Raw genomic sequence first — 22,693 nt, forward strand, 5'->3', positions numbered from 1 at the left:
TCTCAGGAATAAATAAATAAAATCTTTAAGAAAAAAAAGGTTATTATTGAGGGATGACTGGGTGGTTCTGTGGTTGAACATCTGCCTTTGGCTCAGGTCATGATCCCAAGGTCCCAGGATTGAGTCCCACATTGGGCTCCCTGCAGGGGGCCTGCTTCTCCCCCTGCCTGTGTCTCTGCCTCTCTCTGTGTGTTCTCATGAATAAATAAAGTCTTTTAAAAAAAGCTTATTATTGAAATAGAATTCATATTCTAGATCAGCTACAGATCGGCAATCTTTCAGTACTAATTAGAGAGTGTTTCAAAGTTTTGTCCCTTGATTTTATTTTTTAAAACTTATTTATGATAGTCACAGAGAGAGAGAGAGAGAGGCAGAGACATAGGCAGAGGGAGAAGCAGGCTCCATGCACCGGGAGCCCGACATGGGATTCGATCCCGGGTCTCCAGGATCGCGCCCTGGGCCAAAGGCAGGCGCCAAACCGCTGCACCACCCAGGGATCCCTGTCCCTTGATTTAGTATTATCATGATGTAAAATAAAGGACCATGTATTTTGTGGAGGTCATTAGTATAGGTACTCTATCTTATAAAGAAATGAAACAAACTGGTTGTAAAATAGAGAAAGAATTTGGAACAGGGCATGGCTCATTTGTACATTTCCTAATTGTGTAATTTTCCTTGGCACATGTACAGACTCATAAGCACTGTCATTTGATACAATTTCTCAGATTATAGCTTTTTTTTTGAGATGAAAAAAGAACTAAGAAAAAAAACCCTTCAAGATTTATTTTTCCTCCCTAGTTCTCCTGTCTCTTTAAGCCTCATTCTTGTGCATTGTTTCTCCAGGGAGAAGAGCCTGATCTGTTTGAGCCTGCACAGTCCCTGGGAAGGGGATTTCTAAAGAGCTGAACACTAACTGTATTTTGTTGGGCTTTTGCCAAACATGTTAATGTTCTTTATATAAGTACAGACATGGGAAAAATTGCAAGCAGAGGTTAGATGAACTGCCCTAGATTACAGAAGGATCTGTGCACTGTCTTTACAAAAGGGAGTACCACAGACCCTCCTGCTGTACAAATCCCTGAAGAGGGAGCTTATATAGACTGTATTCTAACTAAGCCACTGAGCCATAGATTCCTATGAGTCCTGGAAGACAGATGGCAGTTGTGTACTGGCAGGAATTTACTTTAATACACTTTAATATGGGTTATAAAGTGACATGTATGTGGGTACTAGTCAGTTTTAATCTAAAAACTTTGGAGACAGCATCAGGCACTCTAATTCTTTTTTAAGATTTTATTTATTTATTCATGAGAAACAGAGAGAGAGGCAGAGACAAAGGCAGATGGAGAAGCAGGCTCCATGCAGGGAGCCTAACGTGGGACACGATCTCTCGGGTCTCCAGGATCACGCTCGGGGCCGAAGGAGGCGCTAAACACCCTGAGCCACTCAGGCTGCCCCAGGCACTCTAATTCTAAATGTGAATACATACTCTAGGGGCAGTTAGGGAGCATATAATCAAATGCCCACACTCCAGCTATCTTTCTCTCCAATCAGCAAGTAGAAAAATTGCTAATCAGCCCAATGGTTGTTAGAAAAATGATTTTATTGGTGCAATTTATTTTGTTTGAGAAGGTGAGTTGGCTAAAATGTAGTGAGCCCTTCACCTCTCACCCCCTAGAAGGGTATGTAAGGCTTGAACTAAACATTCCTATGTCCAACTTTTGACTCAGAGAATTCTGGTTACCTGATGCCAATGAGGAAATTACTTCTGGGGTATGACTGTGATTTTGTCTTGAGTTAACATTTAATGCCAGGTGTAGTTAGAGATCTATGATTTCAAGAGCTTATAAAACAGGGTATAGGACTATATTGGGCTCTCTCTCTCACTCTCACTTTCTCTTTTTTTAAAGATTTTTATTTATTTACTCATAAGAGACACAGAGACAGAGGCAGAGACAGGCAGAGAGAGAAGCAGGCCACTGGGCGGGGAGCTCAATGCAGGTCTCTGGGATCACATCATGGGCCAAAGGAAGATGCTCAACTGCTGAGCCACCCAGGCATCCCTCTTTTATCTTTTTAGAGAGAGGGAGTATGTGTAGGGGGTGGCAGAGGGAGAGGGAGAGAGAATGTTAAGCAGGTTCCACACCAAGTGTAGAACCCAATGCGGGGCTCAATCTCATGACCCTGAGATCATGACCTGAGCCAAAATCAAGACTCAGACGCTTAACTGAGCCACCCAGGAGCCCTGGGCTCTCTTTCTAATAAATGTTTATTTTATTTTTTAAAAAAGGTTTTATTTATTTATTCATGAGAGACACACAGAGAGAGGCAGAGACACAGGCAGAGGGAGAAGCAGGTTCCCTGCTGGGAGCCTGATGCAGGACTCAATCCCAGGACCCCGGGGATCACAACCTGAATGGAAGGCAGATGCTCAGCCACTGGGACACCCAGGTGCCCTTCTAATGAATCTTTAATACATGCTTGAATGTACCCTGAAACTTGGTCTGTGATTTGCTTCCATTTTAACAAATTACCTTTCTTAAGATGAGGATTGGGGGGAGATCTAACATTCTCCCTTATCTCAAACCAGTGACATTTACCAAAAAGAACTTATTAGTTATGTATAACCAAATTGACTAAGGTCTGCTTTCAGTAGTGGTTCAATATGGATAAGTCATCTATTTGTGACTTGCTGTCCCCATTTCTGGATTTAGAAGTGAAAAATTGGTCCAGTGGCCTCTGCTCTTATAATATATGAGGAATAATATCACTATCATTAATAGATCAAGAATCTATGCCCTAGGTCACAGGTTTGCCCTCACAGCAGTCATATTATTCCTCATATATTATAAGAGGAAACACAAAGTCATGACTAGGAGAAGTTACAAAGCTGGAAATGTGAGCCAAAAGTCAAGCTGACTAGCAGAATATGAAAGTAGGGCTCAAAAGGAAATCAATAATTTCAAAAAGACATATTGTTTCAAGGATTAAAGAAATTAAGTCAATGCAAAAATGAAAATTATTACATTTAGAAACTGGAAATGAATAGACATAGAAAACACAAATGCTGATTCTACTATGAATTGGAGAGCATTAATGGTGAACAGAAATCAAATGGGTTACATTAGGATTTCTTTCTGGCTTCAAGTGTAAGTCTGAGAATATTCAGTTTTCTTTCCCATTTTCTTCTCCTTTTTAATTATTCCACCTTTGTATGTGTGAGAAAAAGCTCAAGGGGTAAGATATGATGCCAGAAAAGGCTAACATTGACAAACTGTACAGATGTGGATGGGACATAAGAGTCAGGCCTGTGACTACAGAGGCAGGGTCCTGGATCAGTACTACCCAAAGAGGGGAACTGCTGACAAGGACAGACTCATAAAAGCAGTTTCATACTTCTACTAAAAAAAAGACTCTTGGTGTTTCTTATTAAACCCATGTCCACTCTGGCCAATCACCTAACAGCTAAGTCCCTAACCCTAAATCTTTTTTTTTTTTTTAAAGATTTTATTTATTTATTTGAGAGAAAGAGAGAGAGAGAGAGAGAGAGAGAGAGAGAGAGACTGAGAGGCAGAGACACAGGCAGAGGGAGAAGCAGGCTCCACGCAGGGAGCCTGACCTGGAACTTGATCCTGGGTCTCCAGGTTGAAGGCAGCACTAAACCACTCAGCCACCGAGGCTGCCCCCTAACTATAAATCTAACCCTGAGCCTAACCTAACCCAAACTCTAACCTAACCCTAACCCATAGGCAAATACTGTTACTCAAGTTTTAAATGAAGATGTACTTTCATCTCTGAACGGTTATCATTCCAAGGCAGGGCATGCTTCTGTGCCTGTGTCCTTATGTTTTCTCTCAGATAGTCAGGGTGAGGAGGAAGTGGTCACTGGGGTTTGGATGTTCTCAGAGGAGAGACATGTCCTGGAGATCAGGACTATTTCTCCAGGTGGACTTTGCCAAGAGTTTTAGACGAAGTAGCATCTTTTTTGGGGGCCAGGAGGGTATAATTAGCAGGATATTTGGATTCTCTGTAGGGGAGCAAAACCTATCTTTGAAGGTTAACTTCTCTTTCCATTCTCCATCTTTCTGCTACGATGAAATAATTTCAGCATCCTGCCAGTCATGTCCCTCTTCTTACCACTAAAGTATAATTTTCAAAAAGTTAAAAGCATGACTCTCATTGTAGACACAAAATGAACATGGAGTAACAATTTTATTCAGCTCCATAATTAATGATGGTACCAGTAAGATGTTAAGACTAGTTCAAAGGAGAATGTGAAGAACAGATAAATAGGTACAGAAATAGATGCTTGTCAGGAATGTTGAAGTGAATTTGCTAATAGATACAAAATGGATTAATATTTGATGGGGGGCATCCCTATTGACCAAAGTTTACTTGCGTTGCTTTGGACAAGAATCATTTCCATTGCTATCCATTGTACCTTTCAAAGTGCACAATCTTGTGGATTTCACTATATTCACGATGTTGTGCAAACATCCTATTTTCCAAAACATTTTTGTCACTGCAAAGGAAACCTCATATCCATTAAGCAGTTACTCTTCATTTCTCCTACTCCCCTCTCCCCTCAACCCATGGCAACCACTAGTCTATTTTCCATCTCTATAGATTTGCTTATTCTGGACATTTCATATAAATGGATCATACAATATATGGCTCTTTGTGAGTAGGTTCCTTCATTTAGCATAGTGGCTTTCAAGATTCAACCATGTTGTACTGTAGCATGTGCCATTACTTTATTCTTTTTTATGGCTGAATAATATTCCATTGTATGGATATACAGTTTGTTTATCCATTCATCAGATGATGGACATTTAGGCTGTTTCCACTTTTTAACTATTATGAATAACTACTGCTCAAAACATTCATGTTAAGTTTTTTTTTATTTGAATGTAGATTTTCAATTCTCTTGGGTACATACCTAAGAACAGAATTGCTGGGTCATATGGTAATTTTATGTTTAACTTTTTGAGAACTGTTTTCCAAAGCAACTACACCATTTAAATTCTTACCAGCAATGTCTGACAGATCAGATTTCACCAATGCTTATTATTCTGTTTTTGTCTTTTAATTACAGCCATCCTAGTGAATTCAATGTGGTATTTCATTGTAGTCTTTTTTAAGATTTTTTTTTATTTATTCAGGAGACACACAGAGAGAGAGGCAGAGACATAGACAGAGGGAGAAGCAGGGTCCTCACAGGGAGCCCAATGTGGGACTTGATCCCCAGACAGGGATTACGCCCTGAGCTGAAGGCAGATGCCCAACCACTGAGCCACCCAGGGGTCCCTTCATTGTAGTTTTGAAGTGCATTTCCCTGATGGCTAATGATGTTGAGTGTTTTTTCATGTGCTTATTGGCCATTTGCCTATCTTCTTGGGGGAAATATCTGGCTATTTTCTTTCGATTAATCTTTCAGTTCACTAATGCTCTAACTTTGTGTAGTCTACTTTTATACTCACCTATGGAATGCTTAATTTCAAGTATTGTGCTTTTTCAATGCTAAGATTTCCATTTTATATCTTTTTTTTATAAAGATTTTATTTATTCATGAGAGACACACACACACACAGAGACAGACAGAGACACAGGCAGAGGGAGAAGCAGGTTCCATGCAGGGAGCCTGATGTGGGACTCAATCCTGGGTCTCCAGGATCGCGCCTTGGGCTGAAGGTGGCGCTAAACCGCTGAGCCACCCAGGCTGCCCTCCATTTGATATCTTAAAAAATATATTTTCTAGCTTTCTGCTGAAATTCTATTTTTATCTCAATTCTTGAACTTATAATTTATATATAATCCCTTTTAAGAATTTTTTTATTTTATTATTTATTATAGGCACACAGTGAGAGAGAGAGAGAGAGGCAGAGACATAGGCAGAGGGAGAAGCAGGCTCCATGCACCGGGAGCCCGACATGGGATTTGATCCCAGGTCTCCAGGATTGCACCCTGGGCCAAAGACAGGTGCTAAACCACTACACCACCCAGGGATCCCTATAATCCTACTCTGTATCTGGCAACTCCAATGTCTGACTACTTTGTTATAATAGATTTTATTCCTTTTACCTTTTGATTTTTAGTCTTGTGGTCTTGTTTCCTATTATGTCTGGTAATATATTGGTGCTGAATATGGTGTATGAAAGATCATAGAAAAAGTTGAGGCTGTGGATGGTGTTACCATCTGTTGGGAGGATATACTTTTGCTCCTGAAAGGTAATTATGGTTGGGGGAGATCTTAATTTTAATTAGGCACTAGGAGCCTGGGTGGTTCAGTAGGTTGAGCAACTGACTCTTGATCAGCTCAGGTCATGATCTTGGAGTCCTGGGATCAAGCCCTGTGTTGGGCTCTACACTCATTAGGGAGTCAGCTTGGGCTGACTTTCTCTATCTCCCTCTGCCCTTCCCTCCACTCACATTTTCTCTCTCTCTGACATAAATAAATTAATCTTAATTAGGCATTGAGATGCTTGTGGGCTGAGCAGGTCTAGTCTTTGTGGAGTCTTGTCTTCTTCTGGTTCCTCTCTATTCTGGGGATATAACACTTTGGGGATCCCGACTTCAATTTTGTCTCCTTGGACCTGGAAACTTTCAGAAGATGTGCTTGGTTTCTTAATCTCCTAGCTGTAATTTGGGGATCGGCACATACTTTGAAGGAAAGGACTTGATTATACGTCAGTTTTACCTCCCCAGATACATGACCTTGATTCCATAGTAGTGCTTTCATGAATTGAAACAGATTTGTTGGGACACCTGGGTGGCTCAGTGGTTGAGCGCCTGCCTTAGGCCCAGGGCATGATCCTGGAGTCCTGGAATCCAGTCCCACATTGGGCTCCCTGCAAGGAGCCTGCTTCTCTCTCTGCCTGTGTCTCTGCCTCTCTCTCTGTCTCTCTCATGAATAAATAAATAAAAATCTTAAAAAAAAAGGAAAGAAACAGATTTGTTTTTATACTTTGTCCAGCTTCTATGATTGTTTTCAGCAGGATAGTGGTTTTTAACTGCCATTAATAGAAGAAAAATTCCCAACATCTCTTAATGTCTTGATGAAGATGCACAGTGTGTGTTTATTGGGTGGTAGCTGAGTAGGTTGCACATAATATATCTACTCAAACATTCCTATCTCCTGAATCTACAGACTCTTTTCTCAGCCTATAATATGCTAGGGAAATTTTGGCATCTCAACCTCATTTATTATAGGCCATTGTTGAATCCAGGCTTCAATAAACTAAGGAATCAAACCTTAGAGCCACCCACAGATGCTGTTTATGACACATTACATCAGGAGTCTTGAGTGAGTGCATATTTATTCATAAATTTTGCTGAATCCAACCTTATATCTTATCCTTGGTTTAACTCTTTAGAATCCATGTCCATATATGACTGTCAGCTTTCTCTCAATACATATTGGCAAGATATTCCAACTGCCTTGCTGTAGAAATCTATTTCTACTCCCACTCCAGCAGACCTAGTAATCATCATTCTGGGCAACGCTGGGAGTTTACTCTTGTTATGGGCCAGGAGCCAGTGAGGTGCCATGTGGGCAGGTTTTGAGGAGAATAGGCATTTACATAGGAGACAAATGCCTCAGGTGAAGTCTTGAAAGCTCTTCATGTTAGTGAATGCTAATTTTCTCACATAGGGAAATGTTGCTTCTGTTGGCAAGGGAGGCTTGGGATTTGGAAACTCAGCTTTTAAAATTATTATTAACTATTTTATTTATTTATTTAAAAGAGAGAGAGAGAGAGAGAGAGAGAGAGAGAGCACAAGCAGGGAAAGAGACAGAGGGAGAGGGAGAAGCAGACTCTGCTGAGCAGGGAGCCTGATGTAGGGCTCCATCTTAGGACCCCAGGATCATAACCTAAGCTGAAGGCAGATGCTTAACTGACTGAGCCACCCAGGCACTCCTAAATTATCATTAATGATATATTAGTATTTTTTGTTAACTCTAGAATCTGCAGTGATGTCTATTTTTTTGCACTTATAAAGCTCTATTTTGAATCTTCCCTGTTTTCCTTTCTATTGATCAATTTTTCTATAGACTGTATTAATTTTTTAAAAGATTTTATTTATTTATTCATGAGAGACACAGAGACATAGGCAGTGGGGAGCCCAATGTGGTACTCGATCCTGGACCCTCAGATCATTCCCTGAGCCAAAGACAGACAGTCAACTGTTGAGCCACCCAGGCGTCCTGAGACTGTATTAATTTTTCAGTATCTAACTTTTAGATTTATCTGCTTTCGCTGTTACACACTTGTTATAATAACTTTTTTGATAAGTTTGGGGATAATTTTATCAATTTCTATTCTAATTCTGTTATTCTATTTTTTTCAAGTTTCTGCCTCTAACTTTCTTTTTTAAAAATTGAGATATAGGGGCAGCCCGGGTGGCTCAGTAGTTTAGCAACGCCTTCGGCCCAGGGCGTGATCCTGGAGACCCAGGATTGAGTCCCACGTCAGGCTCCCTGCATGGAGCCTGCTTCTCCCTCTGCCTGTCTCTGCCTCTCTCTCTCTCTCTCTCTCTCTCTCTCCTCTCTGTGTTTCTCATGAATAAATAAATAAAATCTTTAAAAAAAATTGAGATACAATTGACATATAACTTTGTGTAAATTTAAGGTGTACAACATATGGTAGTCTCCCTTTATCTGTAGGGGATATGTTCCAAGTCCCCAAGTGGATGCCTGAAACCATGGACCATGGATAGCAGTGAATCTGTGATAGTACATAATGTTTTTCCTATACACATGTACCTATTACAAAGTTCAATTTATAGATTTAGCATAGTAAGAGATTAAGTACAATAATCAAAAATGAATAGAACAATTATAACAATATACTGCAATAAAAGTTATATAAATAATGTGGTCTCTCAAAATCTTTTTATACTGTATTTATCCTTTTTCCTCTGGTGATGATATGAGATGATAAAATGCTCATGTGATGAGGGGTACCCGGTGGCTCAGTCAGTTAAGCATCCAACTTCAGTTCAGGTCATGGTCTCAGGGTCCTGAGAACAAGACTCTTGATAGGCTCCCCACTCAGCCTGCTTTTCCTTCTCCCTCTGTCCCTCCTCCCCTCATGTGTGTGTGCATTCTCTCTCTTTCTCTCAAATAAGTAAATAAAATCTTTAAAAAAAATGCTCATGGATGAGATGAAGTAAGGTGAATGACATTGACCTTCCGTTGATAGATCAGAGGAAGATCATCTGTTTTCGGACAGCAGTTGACAGCAGGTAACTGAAACAGAGGGAAAGAGAGGACTACTGAATTGATCTGATACATTTATATTGTAATATGATTGCCACTGTAGCATTAGCTAACACCTCCACTGCACCATAAAACTATCATTTCATCTGCATCCATCCAAATATTCCCATCACAAGTCTATGGCCCTACTTCCTTATCACTAATTGCAGCAAGAGAACTTGCCGAGGTAGAGCATTTACCCTTTCCAATAATTCTGTAACCCAAACTACTGTATTTAAGATCTGAACTTGACCCGTGTCTGCCCTATGGCTACACTGGATAGCGGATCCTTTTGATTTCACCACATCTATACCTTGAGATGAGAATTTAATGCTTCATGCTTATCTTTAAACAAATAAACAAACAAACTCTCTAAGGCAGTCAGAAACAGTCATCTCGCTTGCAATCTCTTTAGTTATCGCTGTTGCTATAGCAATCAAGTGCAACAGCAGCAAAGCTCCCAAAGCCTTGTCCTCCATCTGCCCCTCGTACTACAGGCACTACTGATTTGAGTATCTTGCTGCCTCTGCGTGCCACAGATTACTACATTTCTTTTGCTCCCCAAGCATGCACAAATGGGTGAGTAATCCAGGCAGGATTCCATACTGAGGAACTTTTCCTGGGGCCACTCCAGGCACCAGTTCAGGGTCCTGGCAGGAAACAGAATCTAACTCAGATTGGTTCAAGAGACTTGCTACTGAACAGGTGTAGACAGGTGTAGGGAGCCAGCTGTATTTGTTTGCCGGAACTGCCATAACAAAGTACCACAAACCATGTGGTTTAAAACAACAGAAATTGGGGGCACCTGGGTGGTTCTCAGTTGGTTAAGCATCTGACTTTGGCCTAGGTCATGATCCCAGGGTCTCAGGATGGAGTTCAGCATCGGGGTCCCTGCTCAGCGGGGAGCCTGTTTCTCCGCTTCTCCCTCTGCCCTCCCCCCGTCTGGTGATTTCTCTCTCTTTCTCTCAAATAAATAAAATCTTAAAAAAAAAAAATCCACACAACAGAACTTGTCTCACAGTTCTAGAGGCTAGAAACCTGAGATCCAGGTATTGGTAGGGTTAGTTCCTCCTGAGGGTATTAGGGAAGGATCTGCTCCACGTCTGGTAGTTCCTTGGCTTGTGGCAGCAAGCACAACTCCAAAATTCACATGGTGTTCTGTGTGCATGTCTGTGTCCAAATTTCCCTTTTATAAGGATACCAGTCATATTGCATTGGGTCCCTCCCTTATAACCTTACTATGACTTCCTAATTACATCAGCGATTATTCTGTTTCCAAATAAAGTCACATTCCGAGGTACTGGGAATTAGGATTTTGACCTAAGAATTTCGGTGGACGCAATTTAAACCATAATACAAAAAAAAAAAAAAAAAAAAAAAAAGTGATGAACATCTAGAGATGAGCAAGAGTAGAATGTTGTTACCACCATGTGAGATACTCTCCATTGGCCCCTCCAGATCTCCTCTCCAACCTTCTTCGCCTTGCTCTGTGCCCAGGAGGCTGACTTCTGCAGGCTGCATCCTCCGTGCCCTAAACCACAATGTCATAGTACTGATCCATTTACAAGACTTGTCATCTCTGTGTGGTGGCAAACACATATTTATTTCCCAAGCCCCAGGCAGGTAACTGTTCTGTGAAGCTTTCGCAGTCCCCTTTGCTGAGGAACTGACACTTCATTCTGTGCATCCCCACTGTCTCCACCACCATTCCCACTATGCTTTGTGCCTATTTGCCTACCTGTGAGTTCATCGGGGCAGGGCCCATCTTCCATTCTTCTCTGCAATTCCAGGGCCTGGCAGCCTGTCCCAGAGAGAGAGGTCCCAGTGGCTGTTTCTTGAAGGAATATTTTCTTGCCATCCCTGGCCGCTCTATATGCTCCAGTGCACCCAAGTTTCCCTGATTATAGCTGACTTCCTTCCTCAGTTTTACTCAGAGGATATTTGTCAGTGGTCTTCCAGTTCTTGACCACAGATGCCCTTGCCCTCCGGGTGGGCTCAGGGTTCTTGCCATGGCTCTTAGCCCACCTGGTCAGGTCGCAGGCTTCTGACCTGGCCCCTTCTGATCCTCTGCAAATGGATTCCTTGGCTTCCAGTGAGAAGTATCACTCAGTCCCCACGTGTTCTGCGGGGGATTTACTTGTACTTTTCAATTCTGTCCTAATTAAGTCCCATTTTCTCAGGGACCCCTTTGTCAAAACCTGAGGGCCATTTTGATGGGAGTTTTGCTAGGGGTGTTGGAGTTAACTGCCTCTCTGAGGACACTACTAGGAGGGCCACCAGCCTGCTTAAGGTCAGCTGCCATGTGTCTGTTCCTACAACAGCTTTGAGGAAATACTCGTTTTTAAGATCCTGTCTCCACATTCCCTATGGCTCCTCTTTGGTATCGCCTATTCTGTATCTCCCAGTCTTTTAATTCTCTTAGAACAAACGCGACTGGTTTCATTGCGGTGGGACCCGCAGGGGCCCTTAGTGCACCCGGGAGGGCGTCCAGTCCGAGTTTGCGCCGGTGCTTCACTTCAGGGTCCTCTCCAGCAGCTCTGTCGGATCCCTCGTGAGAGCATCAAAGCCGTGGGCCAAGCATTCTTAAAAATCGGAAAATAATCGATCTTAATGTTCAATGCTATCTTTTGGCTATCTGTAAAAATGTTCCTTGTTAGGCCAAATGATACGTTATTCCAAACACACCTGGGTTTTCTGGCGTGCATTCTGCTCCCCCCAAGACAAATAAATGCCCTGGGTTGGGCAACCTGCAGCTGTGAGAACAAGATGTCCTTTTCCCTCGCTCCTCCTCCTCTCGGAGCGAGGGGCGGGGAGGCGAGCCCCGCGGTCCCGAGCTGCCTCCCAGGACGGGCGGAGGGAAGAGAGAGTCAGGGCGCTCCCCGCGAGCGCGGCGGAGGGAGGAGGGGGCCCTGGCGGCGGGGACGGGACTTCCTCCCTCGGCTCCGGAACTGTGCGCCCGAGCGGCCGGGACTCGGAAGCCCAGGCGGCGCCGCGGGAGCGGGAGCCGAGCGGGAGCGGCGGGGGCGGGGCCGGGGGCGGGGCCGGGGCGGGCCGGGGGCGGGGCCTGCGCGGGGGCGGGGCCTGCGCGGCTGCGCGGGCTGCGAGCGGCGAGCTGCGCCGGCCGCGCTCCCCGGACTCCCCGAGCGCAGGACGCCGGCTGGCTGCGGTCCGCGCCGCCGCCGCTTCCTCCCGAGCGGGCTCGGCCCGGCGCGGCGGGCGGCGGGGGCGATGTGAGCCGGGGCCCGCGGGCGCGGTCGGGCCGCTGCGATGTGGCTCAAGCCCGAGGAGGTGCTGCTGAAGAACGCCCTGAAGCTCTGGGTGACTCAGAAGAGCAGCTGCTACTTCATCCTGCAGCGGCGCCGCGGGCACGGCGAGGGGGGCGGCCGCCTCACGGGTAAGGGGCGCGCCGGCGCGGGCGGGCGCAGCGGGCCGGGCCCCGGGGCCGCGGCCCCCGGCCCGGGGCGCCTCGCAGGTGGCGAGGTCGTGGGAGACGCCCGGCCGGGACGGCCCTGCCTCGGGCTTGTTTTGCTGTCCCCGGGGTTTCTCTTGCAAGCCCCCGTCGAGGTGGCGGCAAAAGGGACTTGCGGGCTCGTGCGTTTTTGCGGGCGAGGCAGGTGCCTTCGCCGCCTGGCCCAGCGACCGCGTGGAGGCCGGCGTGGCTCCGGAGTCCAGGGAGAAGCGCCGACCGGAGCGCGAGCCGAGGGGGCAGGGGCCGCCCGGGAGGAGCGCAGGCCGTGGTGCGGGGCCAGGTGACAGCGGGGTGCGCCCGGGCCGCCCCGACTCGGCCATCTGGACGCGCCCGAGGCTCCAGGCGGCGTCCTGGCCGGGGACGGGGACTGCAGGGCCCGCCGGGTGAGAGGGCAGGGCGGGCCGGGCACCGTCTGCCCACCCGGACGAGAAACCGAGGCAGTGCCAATGCCGAGCTTAGGATCTTAGTAGCAAAATCGAGCAGGTCAGTTACCACCCCCCCCCCCCCGCCCCACGTGTTTCTTCCAAGCGATGATAGAAGGAACAAGACTCAGGCTTGTAAAATTTATGAAAAACAAAGCTTTTTTTTTTTTTTTTTTTTCTAAAAGTTACTATCTGCGAAGATCAAGCATTTGGAAAAATCGAGGCCAGCTTCCATAGCTGGGCCACCTGTTTAAATGGGTCAATGGAGGAACAGTTAATTAGCCTTTTTCATTTGTGTCTAGGGAATCTATATGGAATTTCCAAATTTTAGAATCTGAGTTAAAAGAGACCTTAGATCTTTTTTTTTTTTTTTTTTTTCCCATCACATCCCTCCTTCTATTGAGAGTGAAGTATGAGACCAAGGCTGGAGAGAGAGGTCAAGACACTGAACTTGGGTGCCTAGGCTCACTGTTGGTGACTCCAGTGTTGGCTTATTCTTGGGGGCGGGGGCGGGGGCGGGGCGGGTCCTCCTGGAGTAAAGTCTAGTGGAGAGATGTGATCAGTAGGTCCTGAAACAACTCACTGCAAGGGGAATTACCCTTCCTGTATTTTAGACTTGGAAGGTGAGAAAGCTGACAGTTGGATTCGGTGAGAGGATGGATTTTACTCAGTCTCAAGGAGTGGGTATGACCTGGTGGCGTTCTGGATGGAAGAGTGATGGGGTAGTGGAGGAATCTGGATGAAAGGGGGTGGTGAGGTGACCAGTGATGATGGTGAGTAGTGGGGACTGGTTGGGCAGCAGGTAGGCCTGCCCTGGGAGCTGCTTGTAAGCTGTGAGAGAGGGAGTTAGTGTAGGAGGCAGGAGGCCATTGAGGCCTTGGTGTGTCCCTGAGCAGCTTGGTGGCACTTAATGCCAGAGCTCTTGGGAAATCAAGTTTGGTGGTGCCCTGTGAGGCCCGTCAGAGGCTAAGAGGCCAGAGGAGGGGTTTGTCCTCCCAGTCTTTTGAGGGCGGTGTATCTTAATTTTTGGTATGTTAAGCATAGTACCTGGCCTGTCTCCTTTAGTAGAGGATGAGGACAGGGTTTGAAGGTTTGTGAAACAGGGAACATATGAAACATCTACCCAGCAGGTGTTTATTTATTTATTTATGTATGTATGTATGTATGTATGTATGAATGATAGTCACAGAGAGAGAGAGAGAGAGAGAGAGAGAGGCAGAGACACAGGCAGAGGGAGAAGCAGGCTCCGTGCACCGGGGGCCCGATGTGGGATTCGATCCCGGGTCTCCAGGATCGCGCCCTGGGCCAAAGGCAGGCGCCAAACCGCTGCGCCACCCAGGGATCCCCCCAGCAGGTGTTTTTATCACTTAATTCAGTGCACAGTTGACAGTGTGGGGTGTTTTTGTGGCTGCCTTGGAAAGACTTAGGGTATTCACCTTTTAGCAAGGGAAACGGGTCCAGACAAGCTAGGCAAAGCCTCAGATATGGTGCCTGATAGAGATTGAAGTCAGCGTCCCTTCTGGACTTCACTTCTTTTTCTAGAGTCTATTTGCAATGAACTCAAAATGATACACTCCCCCTCCTTGTTGCATTCCAAAATCAAGCAGGTCTCATGTTATACCTTTGGCTTTGTACTTACTTGGCATATACTTTGGTTTGGGCTTACAGTGAGTATTCACAATTTTCTTTTTAAAAAGATTTTATTTATTTATTCATGAGAGACACAGAGAGAGGCAGAGGCAGAGGGAGAAGCAGGCTCCCTGCAGGGAGCGCGATGCAGGACTCTATCCCAGGACTCTATCCCTGGGATCATGCCCTGAGTTGAAGGCAGACGCTTAACTGCTGAGCCACACAGGCATCCCCACAGTGCTCTTATTAAAGGCGGTCTGATCAACCCCCCAATACCCCACAAAAAGACACATGACACTTTGCTTTATTTCCGGGGAACCCAGAACCTCCTGTTGATTGTGAAAGTGTGACATCTCCTTGGCTGCTGGACACTTTACCTTCAGGCATTTAGCTGGGAAGCAACTAACCGTAGCTGTGCTGATTGAGCAACCCAGAGTTACCACATCCACCAGTGGGCTGATCCTCACCCAACCAATTATGAGTGTTGTAAAGTCAAGCCTGACACAGGGCAGCTTCATGGTGGTGGTGGTTTTCAGAATATGTAGAATCATAATTTGGCAGATTTTTAGCAATTTATTTTAAAGATTTAAAACTTATAAGGGCTAATATGCATATTCTGACTGGTTCTAGACTTCTTTGGAGAGAAGCAAGTAGAAATGGTTAAGAGGGGTTGGAAATAAAAGAGGGGTTGGAAATAAAATGTAGGGGAATGGTAATGAAGTGTCTTTTTTATTGTGATGCTGAATTTGTTATTATAGGAGCTTAAACATAGGAATTCTCCATTGGCATTTAATCTGACATGTTTAAAAATTGCCCACAGAAATAAGTTTTGTTTCATTGAGGATTATAATTAATCTTCCTATTAATTCATACACACACACACACACACGTACGTTTTTTAATATCCATCTCCAGCTTTATTTTCTCCATAGGTCTTTCTCTAATACACAAAATAGTTATTCATTTTGTTCATTGTTTCTTCATGCTGAATTGTCTGTTCTATTAGGGTGGATATTTTACCTGCAGTGGTGCCTGACACATCGTATGTGCTCATTAAATGTTTGTAAGATGAATGTGTGGACAAATAACATGCATAGATGGTGGATTCTACTTTTCTCTTAAAAGTTGGGTGAGAGCGGAGGTCCAGCTTTTCTGACTGAGGCTGAGCTGATCACACAGGACAGGAACATCGCCTCTCTCTTCTGGGCTTCCTGTTTCCCTGGCAGTCGGACCACTGTGGAAGGCTGGAGGGAGGGATGGGAAACAGACCTCTTTCTGCCATTTTTTTTGTAGCTCCCTTCTTTCAGGGGGAAGGATCAGGGCACCAGCTTTTCAGGTGGCCTGTTACCACCCCCCTCATACCTGTCTGGGGAAGGAAATCCAGGGCTTGGGGGCAGTGGTGGGAGGGAGGGATCTTTTCCTCCGGTTAGAACATGGTGTAGCTGAATACAGTCTTCTCACATGTTTCCAGGGCTCCTGGGACAGGAGTGATTTTGCTGCTCTGGAAGGGAGGAAGTCAAGGTATACAAGTATTCACTTGGATACAGTCTCCAGCCCTGGGGAATATTTTTTTATTATTATTATTCACTTTTTTATTGAAATGTAGTTGACACACATGTTACATTAGTTTCAGGGATATAGGAATATTATGAAAGTCGAGTCCGTTCTGGGAGAACTGAGCGGGAGAAGTCAGCATTTGGGAGGTGCAGACTGAACACACCACTTCTGTCCTCTAAAATGAGCAGCACAAATGTAGCTTTAAAGACTGAATGTCACCACTCAGATGTGCCCCGCTGAAGGATCTTATTTTGCAGTGTTCTATCACGTGCGTTCCTGTATAATCTTGTATTTTTTTTTCCAAAGAGGCTGGCAGTTAAGAAATTGTAATTTGAAGAAAATCTCGATGTTTTCTCCTTTTCAGCCCCTGTTCCTGTCATTGGATTTATAATAGTAAGGGGCTAACAAATTCCTCAGTAGCTTAACAGGGTCACGGGAGGAAGTACAGTGTAGTGAGAAATAGGGACTTTGAGTCCAGATAAGTCTGTTGGTTACAAATCTGGGCAGGGAGGCCTTGTGCTAGTTTATTTAGTTTCTTTAAGCCTTAGGTGTAACAGCTTCAAGACAGGGACAAGAAGGAAGCTTACTTTAGAGGGTGACAAACTGTTTTCCACTGTGGCGGTTCCATTTTACGTTCCTACCAGTAATGCACAAGAGTTCCAGGTCAAACAAGGTTTAGAATTAAAACTTGATGAGGGGCTTAGCAGCTGGACTTACCCCTCATAGGTAGGTCCATAAAAAAAGGAAATTTAACACTTAAAAAAATTGACTAACCAAAGGGCTTCTTGGAATAAAAGTGTTTGTAAAGAGGTTTGCATTGTAGCGAAGGATATAGGAAACACCTCTTTCCACACTTATGTATGTATACATGTATTTATTTGTTTAAGGAGCTTATTTGAGGGTGCATACAAGTGAGTGGGTGGGAGGAGGGGCAGAGGGAGAGGGAGAAGCAGACGCTCTGCTGAGTGGGGAGCCAGATGCGGGACTCAATCCCAAGACCCTGAGATTATGACCTGAGCCCAAGTCAGATGCTTAACCAACTGAGCCACACAGGCGCCCCTATTAACTGCAGTATTTAAGGAGTGTAATTGGAAAGTTAAATATTTAAATAGCAGTTTGTGCTAGCAGGATTTGCTTACAGAGCTTCTTTGAAATCCTTTGTTAAATCCTAGTAAATAAAGGGAACTTCGCCTTAGTGTTCCAGGCATTGAATGTGAGTGACTGTGCCCGGAGTGAATTGTCTACTATCTTTGGAACAGTGTCCCAATGTCTGGGGGATATGGAACTGACACCAGGGATTCATGTGGGGTCACTAGCCTTGCTCAGAATGATTCTGTTGAAAGGTTGGAAACTGGTGAAGTCCAGCTTGGATGCTGCCTTTCTTGACTAGTCCATCAGACATTGGCTGTAGTCTTGCTCAGGTACCTGAATTTGTCAGTGGTTTTTGCCTGCTTTTTAAAATTTTAAATTTTTTTTTTAAGATTTATTTTAAGTGGCTCCACATCCACTGTAGGGCTTGAACTCATGACCCTGAGATTAAGAGCCACATACCTTACTGACTGAGCCAGCTGGATGCCCCTGAATTTGTTGGATTTATTTTCACCAAAAGCAAAACTCTTTGGTTTAACCAGGCAGTCTTTGCTTTGTGTAAACGTCCCAAATATTGGCCTTAGAGTCTTACATGCTTTGGTCTTGTTTTCTAAAAACACAGTAAGGAAGAAACACAACTAAAGGAAGTACTTTGATTTTAGGAGCATAAATTGGAAGGTATCTTCCAATACAGATATACAGGTAAAATAACAGATATATTTTTAAGGGCTGATAAGCCATTAATAAAAGCTTTGGGGTTTCCAACAGTTGCATTTAATGAAAGCATAATAAGGGCACTGTAATTAGGTAATCAAACAAGGCAGAGACTGTGTCCCTCGAGGAATAATGTGAGGTACAAATGTGTGGGTGGTGCAGTAGCGGAGGCTAGCCATTTCAGCCTAATTGGAACTCTTTAGGAAGAGCTGAAAATGATTGAGAGGCTTGGAGCTTTTAAAGAATTCATTTATTAGCCGTGAAGGGGTAGGATTTTATGATCTTGATTTTATATTCTGGCAGCATTGGTTAGAGAGGAATTTATTTTAAATGTAAGTAGTAAATCTGATCATATTTTCAGAACAGATTTCCTCCCTAATTTTAAAAACTTTAATCATTTGTATTGAAATCAGCCCTGAGCATATTTAAACAGTTGCTTGGGTGTTGTATGAGCTATTCTGCACCACCTCTCGGGCTCTTTCTCCTTGTAAGCACAGACTCTCCAGCTTGTCAGGTGGATCTCTCCCACCCCTCGGATCATAGCCTGAGCTTCACTGCCTGGTGATGTTGCACTGGACTGAACCTCTTCTACACCCTCCCACCCCTGCTTTTCCTTTGTAGCACTCACCACCGTTTGCCATGATGTGGCCCTTTATGGCTTTATCACTTCCTAGGGAACCAGACCATGAGCTCCGGGATGGAGATCCCAGGTCTGTATCCCTCCCCACTGTGTCCTTAGCCCTGGAACAGTTTCTGTCGCTGGAGCACTCAATAAATACTTAGCAAATACATGGATGTCCAAGTAAAATTGATAGGTGTGAGCCTTGGAGGCTGAGAGATGTTTTGTATCATCCTGGAAACAGGAATTATGCAAAAAACAGGAATAAATAATATAGAGTGTTGTCATTGCTATTTCTCACGCCTACCCTGCATGCCTGTAAGGACTAGCAGTAGTTTGTCAGCTGTGCCAGCCCAGCTGTTAGCACTGCCCGTTGGTAACCTTTATGTAAATGATCCTATACAGACCCAGAATGATTTCCCTAGTACATCACCAGCCAACTGACACAGCTCTGCAAAGTTGAGTCATTAATATTCTTGAACATTTGGTGGGTCTGTTGTTCCACCAGATTTTATTTTTCTGCTTCCTGCTTTTTACTTTAAAAAAAGGAAGGAAAAATCAACAACCAAATAGCCCCAAAGAAGCTCTCCTTAGGAAAGGGTACTACTGTATTCTGTGGTTGGTTTTATTCTGAACAAGTAGTTACTGATATAGAATGGACATTCAAAAATAAATAGGATTGTAGTTTGCCTGAAGTTTTATTTTATTTTATTTTATTTATTTATTTATTTATTTATTTATTTATTTATTTATTAAAAGATTTTATTTATTTATTCATGAGAAACACAGAGAGAGGCAGAGACACAGGCAGAGGGAGAAGCAGGCTCCATGCAGGGAGCCCGATGAGGGACTCGATCCTGGGACTCCAGGATCACTCCCTGAGTCAAAGGCAGATGCTCAACCGCTGAGCCACCCAGGCGTCCCTGCCTGAAGTTTTAAAATATGAAATCTTCTATGTGCATAGGAGTATATAATATATAAGTAATACAATACCCACTGCCTGTTATTAAAAAATTAATATTTGCAATATTTAAGAGATCTCTTGTGTGTTTTCCTGATTCCATTCCCCTCCCTAATTAATACATTGTTGAGTTTTGTGTGCTTTTATAACTTTATATAAAAGGAATAATACTGTTTTTTTCTGAAGCTTGTTTTTCCACATCCCAGTTCGCTGTCTCTCTCTCTGTCTCCCTGTCTCTGTCTGTCTCTCTCTCTCTATATATATATTTACTCTAACATTGAACCATATTGATTCATGTAGCCACATTTATTCATTTTTGCTGATGGGTAGTAATCCATTATTTACACATTCTCTTGTCAGTTGAATTTGGGTTTCTAGTTGTATTACAAATATTGCTTCTATGAACATTCTTGTATAATGTTCATATGTGTGAAACTTTCTTCAGAGAATATACCTGTCAGTGACCTTATTGCGTGTATCAGCCAAAATGGGGTAGGTTATGCTGTAACAAACACGCCAACATCTCCGTGGACCCACATTAGTTTGTTTCTCCCTCATGGTATATATCCAGTGTGGGTCCCCAGGGTTCTCTCCTCATGTAGGCAATCAGAGAGGTCCATTAGGAGGAAGGCTCCTTCCTAATGCTTCCATGGTTACACGGTAAAGGGAAAAGCAATTTGGTGAATCTCATGCTGGTTTTTAGAGCTCATGCCTGGAAGTGACACCTATCCCTTCTATTTACTTTATTTATTTTTATTTTTTATAAGTGAGCTCTACACCCAGTGTTGGGCTTGAACTCACCATCCTGAGATCAAGAGTCACATGCTCTACTGACTGAGCCAGCCAGGCACTCCTATTCACTTTATATTGGCTGAAGCAAATCACATGGCTCTGTAACCTCAAAGGCATGAGGGAAATGTCTTTTTCTTAATTTAGGAGCTCTGTGTGTGTGTGTGTGTGTGTGTGTGTACATGCACATATATCTATGTGTTCTGTATCCTTTTTGAAGTATTAAAATATTTCTCACTCTGTGACTGGACATTTTATTTTCATTTTGGGTCTTTTGAAGAACCAGCATTCTTAGTTTTCATGCAGTGAAGTGTACAATCTTTCCCCCCAAGAGTTGGCAGTTTTTAAAAAGAAGTCTTTAAAAAAAAAAAGATTTTATTCATTTATTTGAGAGAGAGAGAGCCCAAGCCGGGGGTTTGGAGCAGAGGGAGAGAAGGAGAGGGAGAAGCAGACTCCCCTCTGAGCAGGGAGCCCAAAGTGGGGCTTGATCCTGGGATCATGACTGGAGCCAAAGACAGCTACTTAACTGACTGAGCCATCCAGGTGCCCCTAAAAAGAAGTCCTTAAAAGGGAATCTCCAGGATGGTGATTGAAGGGAAATCCTGAGATGATAGCTGAGAGATCTCTTGTTCCAGATTGGAGCGGGGTGAGAGACCGCAAGGACAGCTCCTAGGAGAAGAGAGATTGATAAAGCACCTAACATCTTTGCACATGTTGAAGGAAGGTCTGCACATTAGGGTAGATTATTATTTTTGTTTATTTCTTTAGAGAGAATGCATTCACGTGCAAGGTGGGGAAGGGGCAAAGGGAGAGGGAGAGAGAATCTTAAGCAGGTTCCATGCTCAGTGCAGAGCCCGAAACAGGGCTCTATCTCATGCCCCTGAGATCATGACCTGAGCCAAAATCAAGAGTAGGATGCTTAACCAACTGAGCTACCCAGGTGTCCCATGGGTAACTTAATAATACATAAAAAGCTAAATCAGCCAAGAATTCTGGGGCAGTTGTGAACTCCAGGGAAAACCAAAAGTTATGTAGGTTGGGCAGATGTCATAGTTTTACTACAAAGCTCAGCTCTCAGTAATGTTCACATAGTTATAATAATGTAAATATTGACTCATGATCTAACCAAGCCTAAGTGAAGTATGAGTGCTAGAAGGTGGTGGTGGTGGTCAATGAAAAGGAACTAAACACTCTGCTTCTGAAAGCTGCCAGTGAATGCCTCAACTAAAAATTTAAGAAATAGTAGTGCAAACGTGTTCTTCAGAGATGTGGAGGTAAATGCAAAAAAGAATCAGTTAAGAATTGGAAGTGGTTGCCTTTGGGGAGCTGGGAAGTGAGAGTTGGGAGGGGTAAAGGGGCTGTTGTGTTTCTCACCGAGCCTTGTGGAATTACCTGTTTCTTTACATGCACACGGAAATTGGATAAAATGTAGACTGAATCTAAAATTTGGGAGAGCTTGGCATTTTTTTCTGGTTACCAGCTCTGTATGAGTAATGGGGATAAGGAGAAGCATTGAAGTGATGTTATATTCTTGCCTCATGGACCACGATTACTCTTGGATTGCCCATGCCTCAGATATCTGTCCTCTCCATACACTATATTTAGCCTTCAAAATGTCTAGCATGTGTGGGGTGTGTCAATTTCACAGAGACTTGGGAACTATTTTCAGAAATGCATCTAATCTTGTCAGGTACTTTTATTTGAAATTAAAAGATAACTATTCTGTATTTTTTTTTTTTCTCTAGAGAGGAAATCAGTTTGGAGTTACAAGTTTTTTATCTCTGACCTAGCCTCAAAGACATGGTTCTGTGACTAACCCATTCCTTCTGGGGGTCTCAGTTTCTTAACCTGCAAAACAATTATTATAGTTTTATAGTAGTGGAAGATTTTATACTTCAAACTGTTATATTTTCTAGATATGTTTGCAAAATCCATTTAGTTATTAGTATTTAAAGAAGAGAAATGGGGTGCCTGGGTGGCCCAATTGGTTAAGCAACTGCCTTCAGCTCAGGTCATGATTCCAGGATCCTTGGATCGAACCCCACATCAAGTTCCCTGCTCAGCAGAGTCAGCCTTTCCCTCTCTGCCTCTCCTCTCACCCATGCTCTCTCTCAATTTCTCTCAAAATAATAATGAGATCTTAAAAAATATATAAGAAAAAGCCAAAAGCACATTTTGTTCAACAATG

General features: G+C 43.9%; 1 protein-coding gene and 1 long non-coding RNA gene across 4 annotated transcripts in view; one reads left to right on the top strand and one right to left on the bottom strand.

The window, feature by feature from the left end:
• Positions 1-4,882: 4,882 nt before the first annotated feature.
• Positions 4,883-12,251, bottom strand: LOC144323969 (uncharacterized). Its single transcript, XR_013389351.1, has 2 exons — positions 10,995-12,251; positions 4,883-9,247 (listed from the first exon to the last, which is right to left on the bottom strand). It is a non-coding gene; the product is annotated as an uncharacterized LOC144323969 (long non-coding RNA).
• Positions 12,252-12,462: 211 nt separating this feature from the next.
• The window catches only part of TBC1D8 (TBC1 domain family member 8), a 113,030-nt gene continuing 102,799 nt past the window's right edge, over positions 12,463-22,693 (top strand). For 2 of the 3 annotated variants that reach the window (XM_077915011.1, XM_077915012.1), the window contains exon 1: positions 12,469-12,650. In XM_077915011.1, coding sequence (XP_077771137.1) covers positions 12,524-12,650 — 127 coding nt within the window. In that variant the 5' untranslated portion in view covers positions 12,469-12,523. Of the gene's footprint in view, positions 12,651-22,693 lie in introns of all 3 variants that reach the window. The other variant, XM_077915014.1, reaches the window with a different exon arrangement.

The sequence above is a fragment of the Canis aureus genome, chromosome 11 (genome assembly GCF_053574225.1).
Source record: "Canis aureus isolate CA01 chromosome 11, VMU_Caureus_v.1.0, whole genome shotgun sequence".
Taxonomy (NCBI): domain Eukaryota; kingdom Metazoa; phylum Chordata; class Mammalia; order Carnivora; family Canidae; genus Canis; species Canis aureus.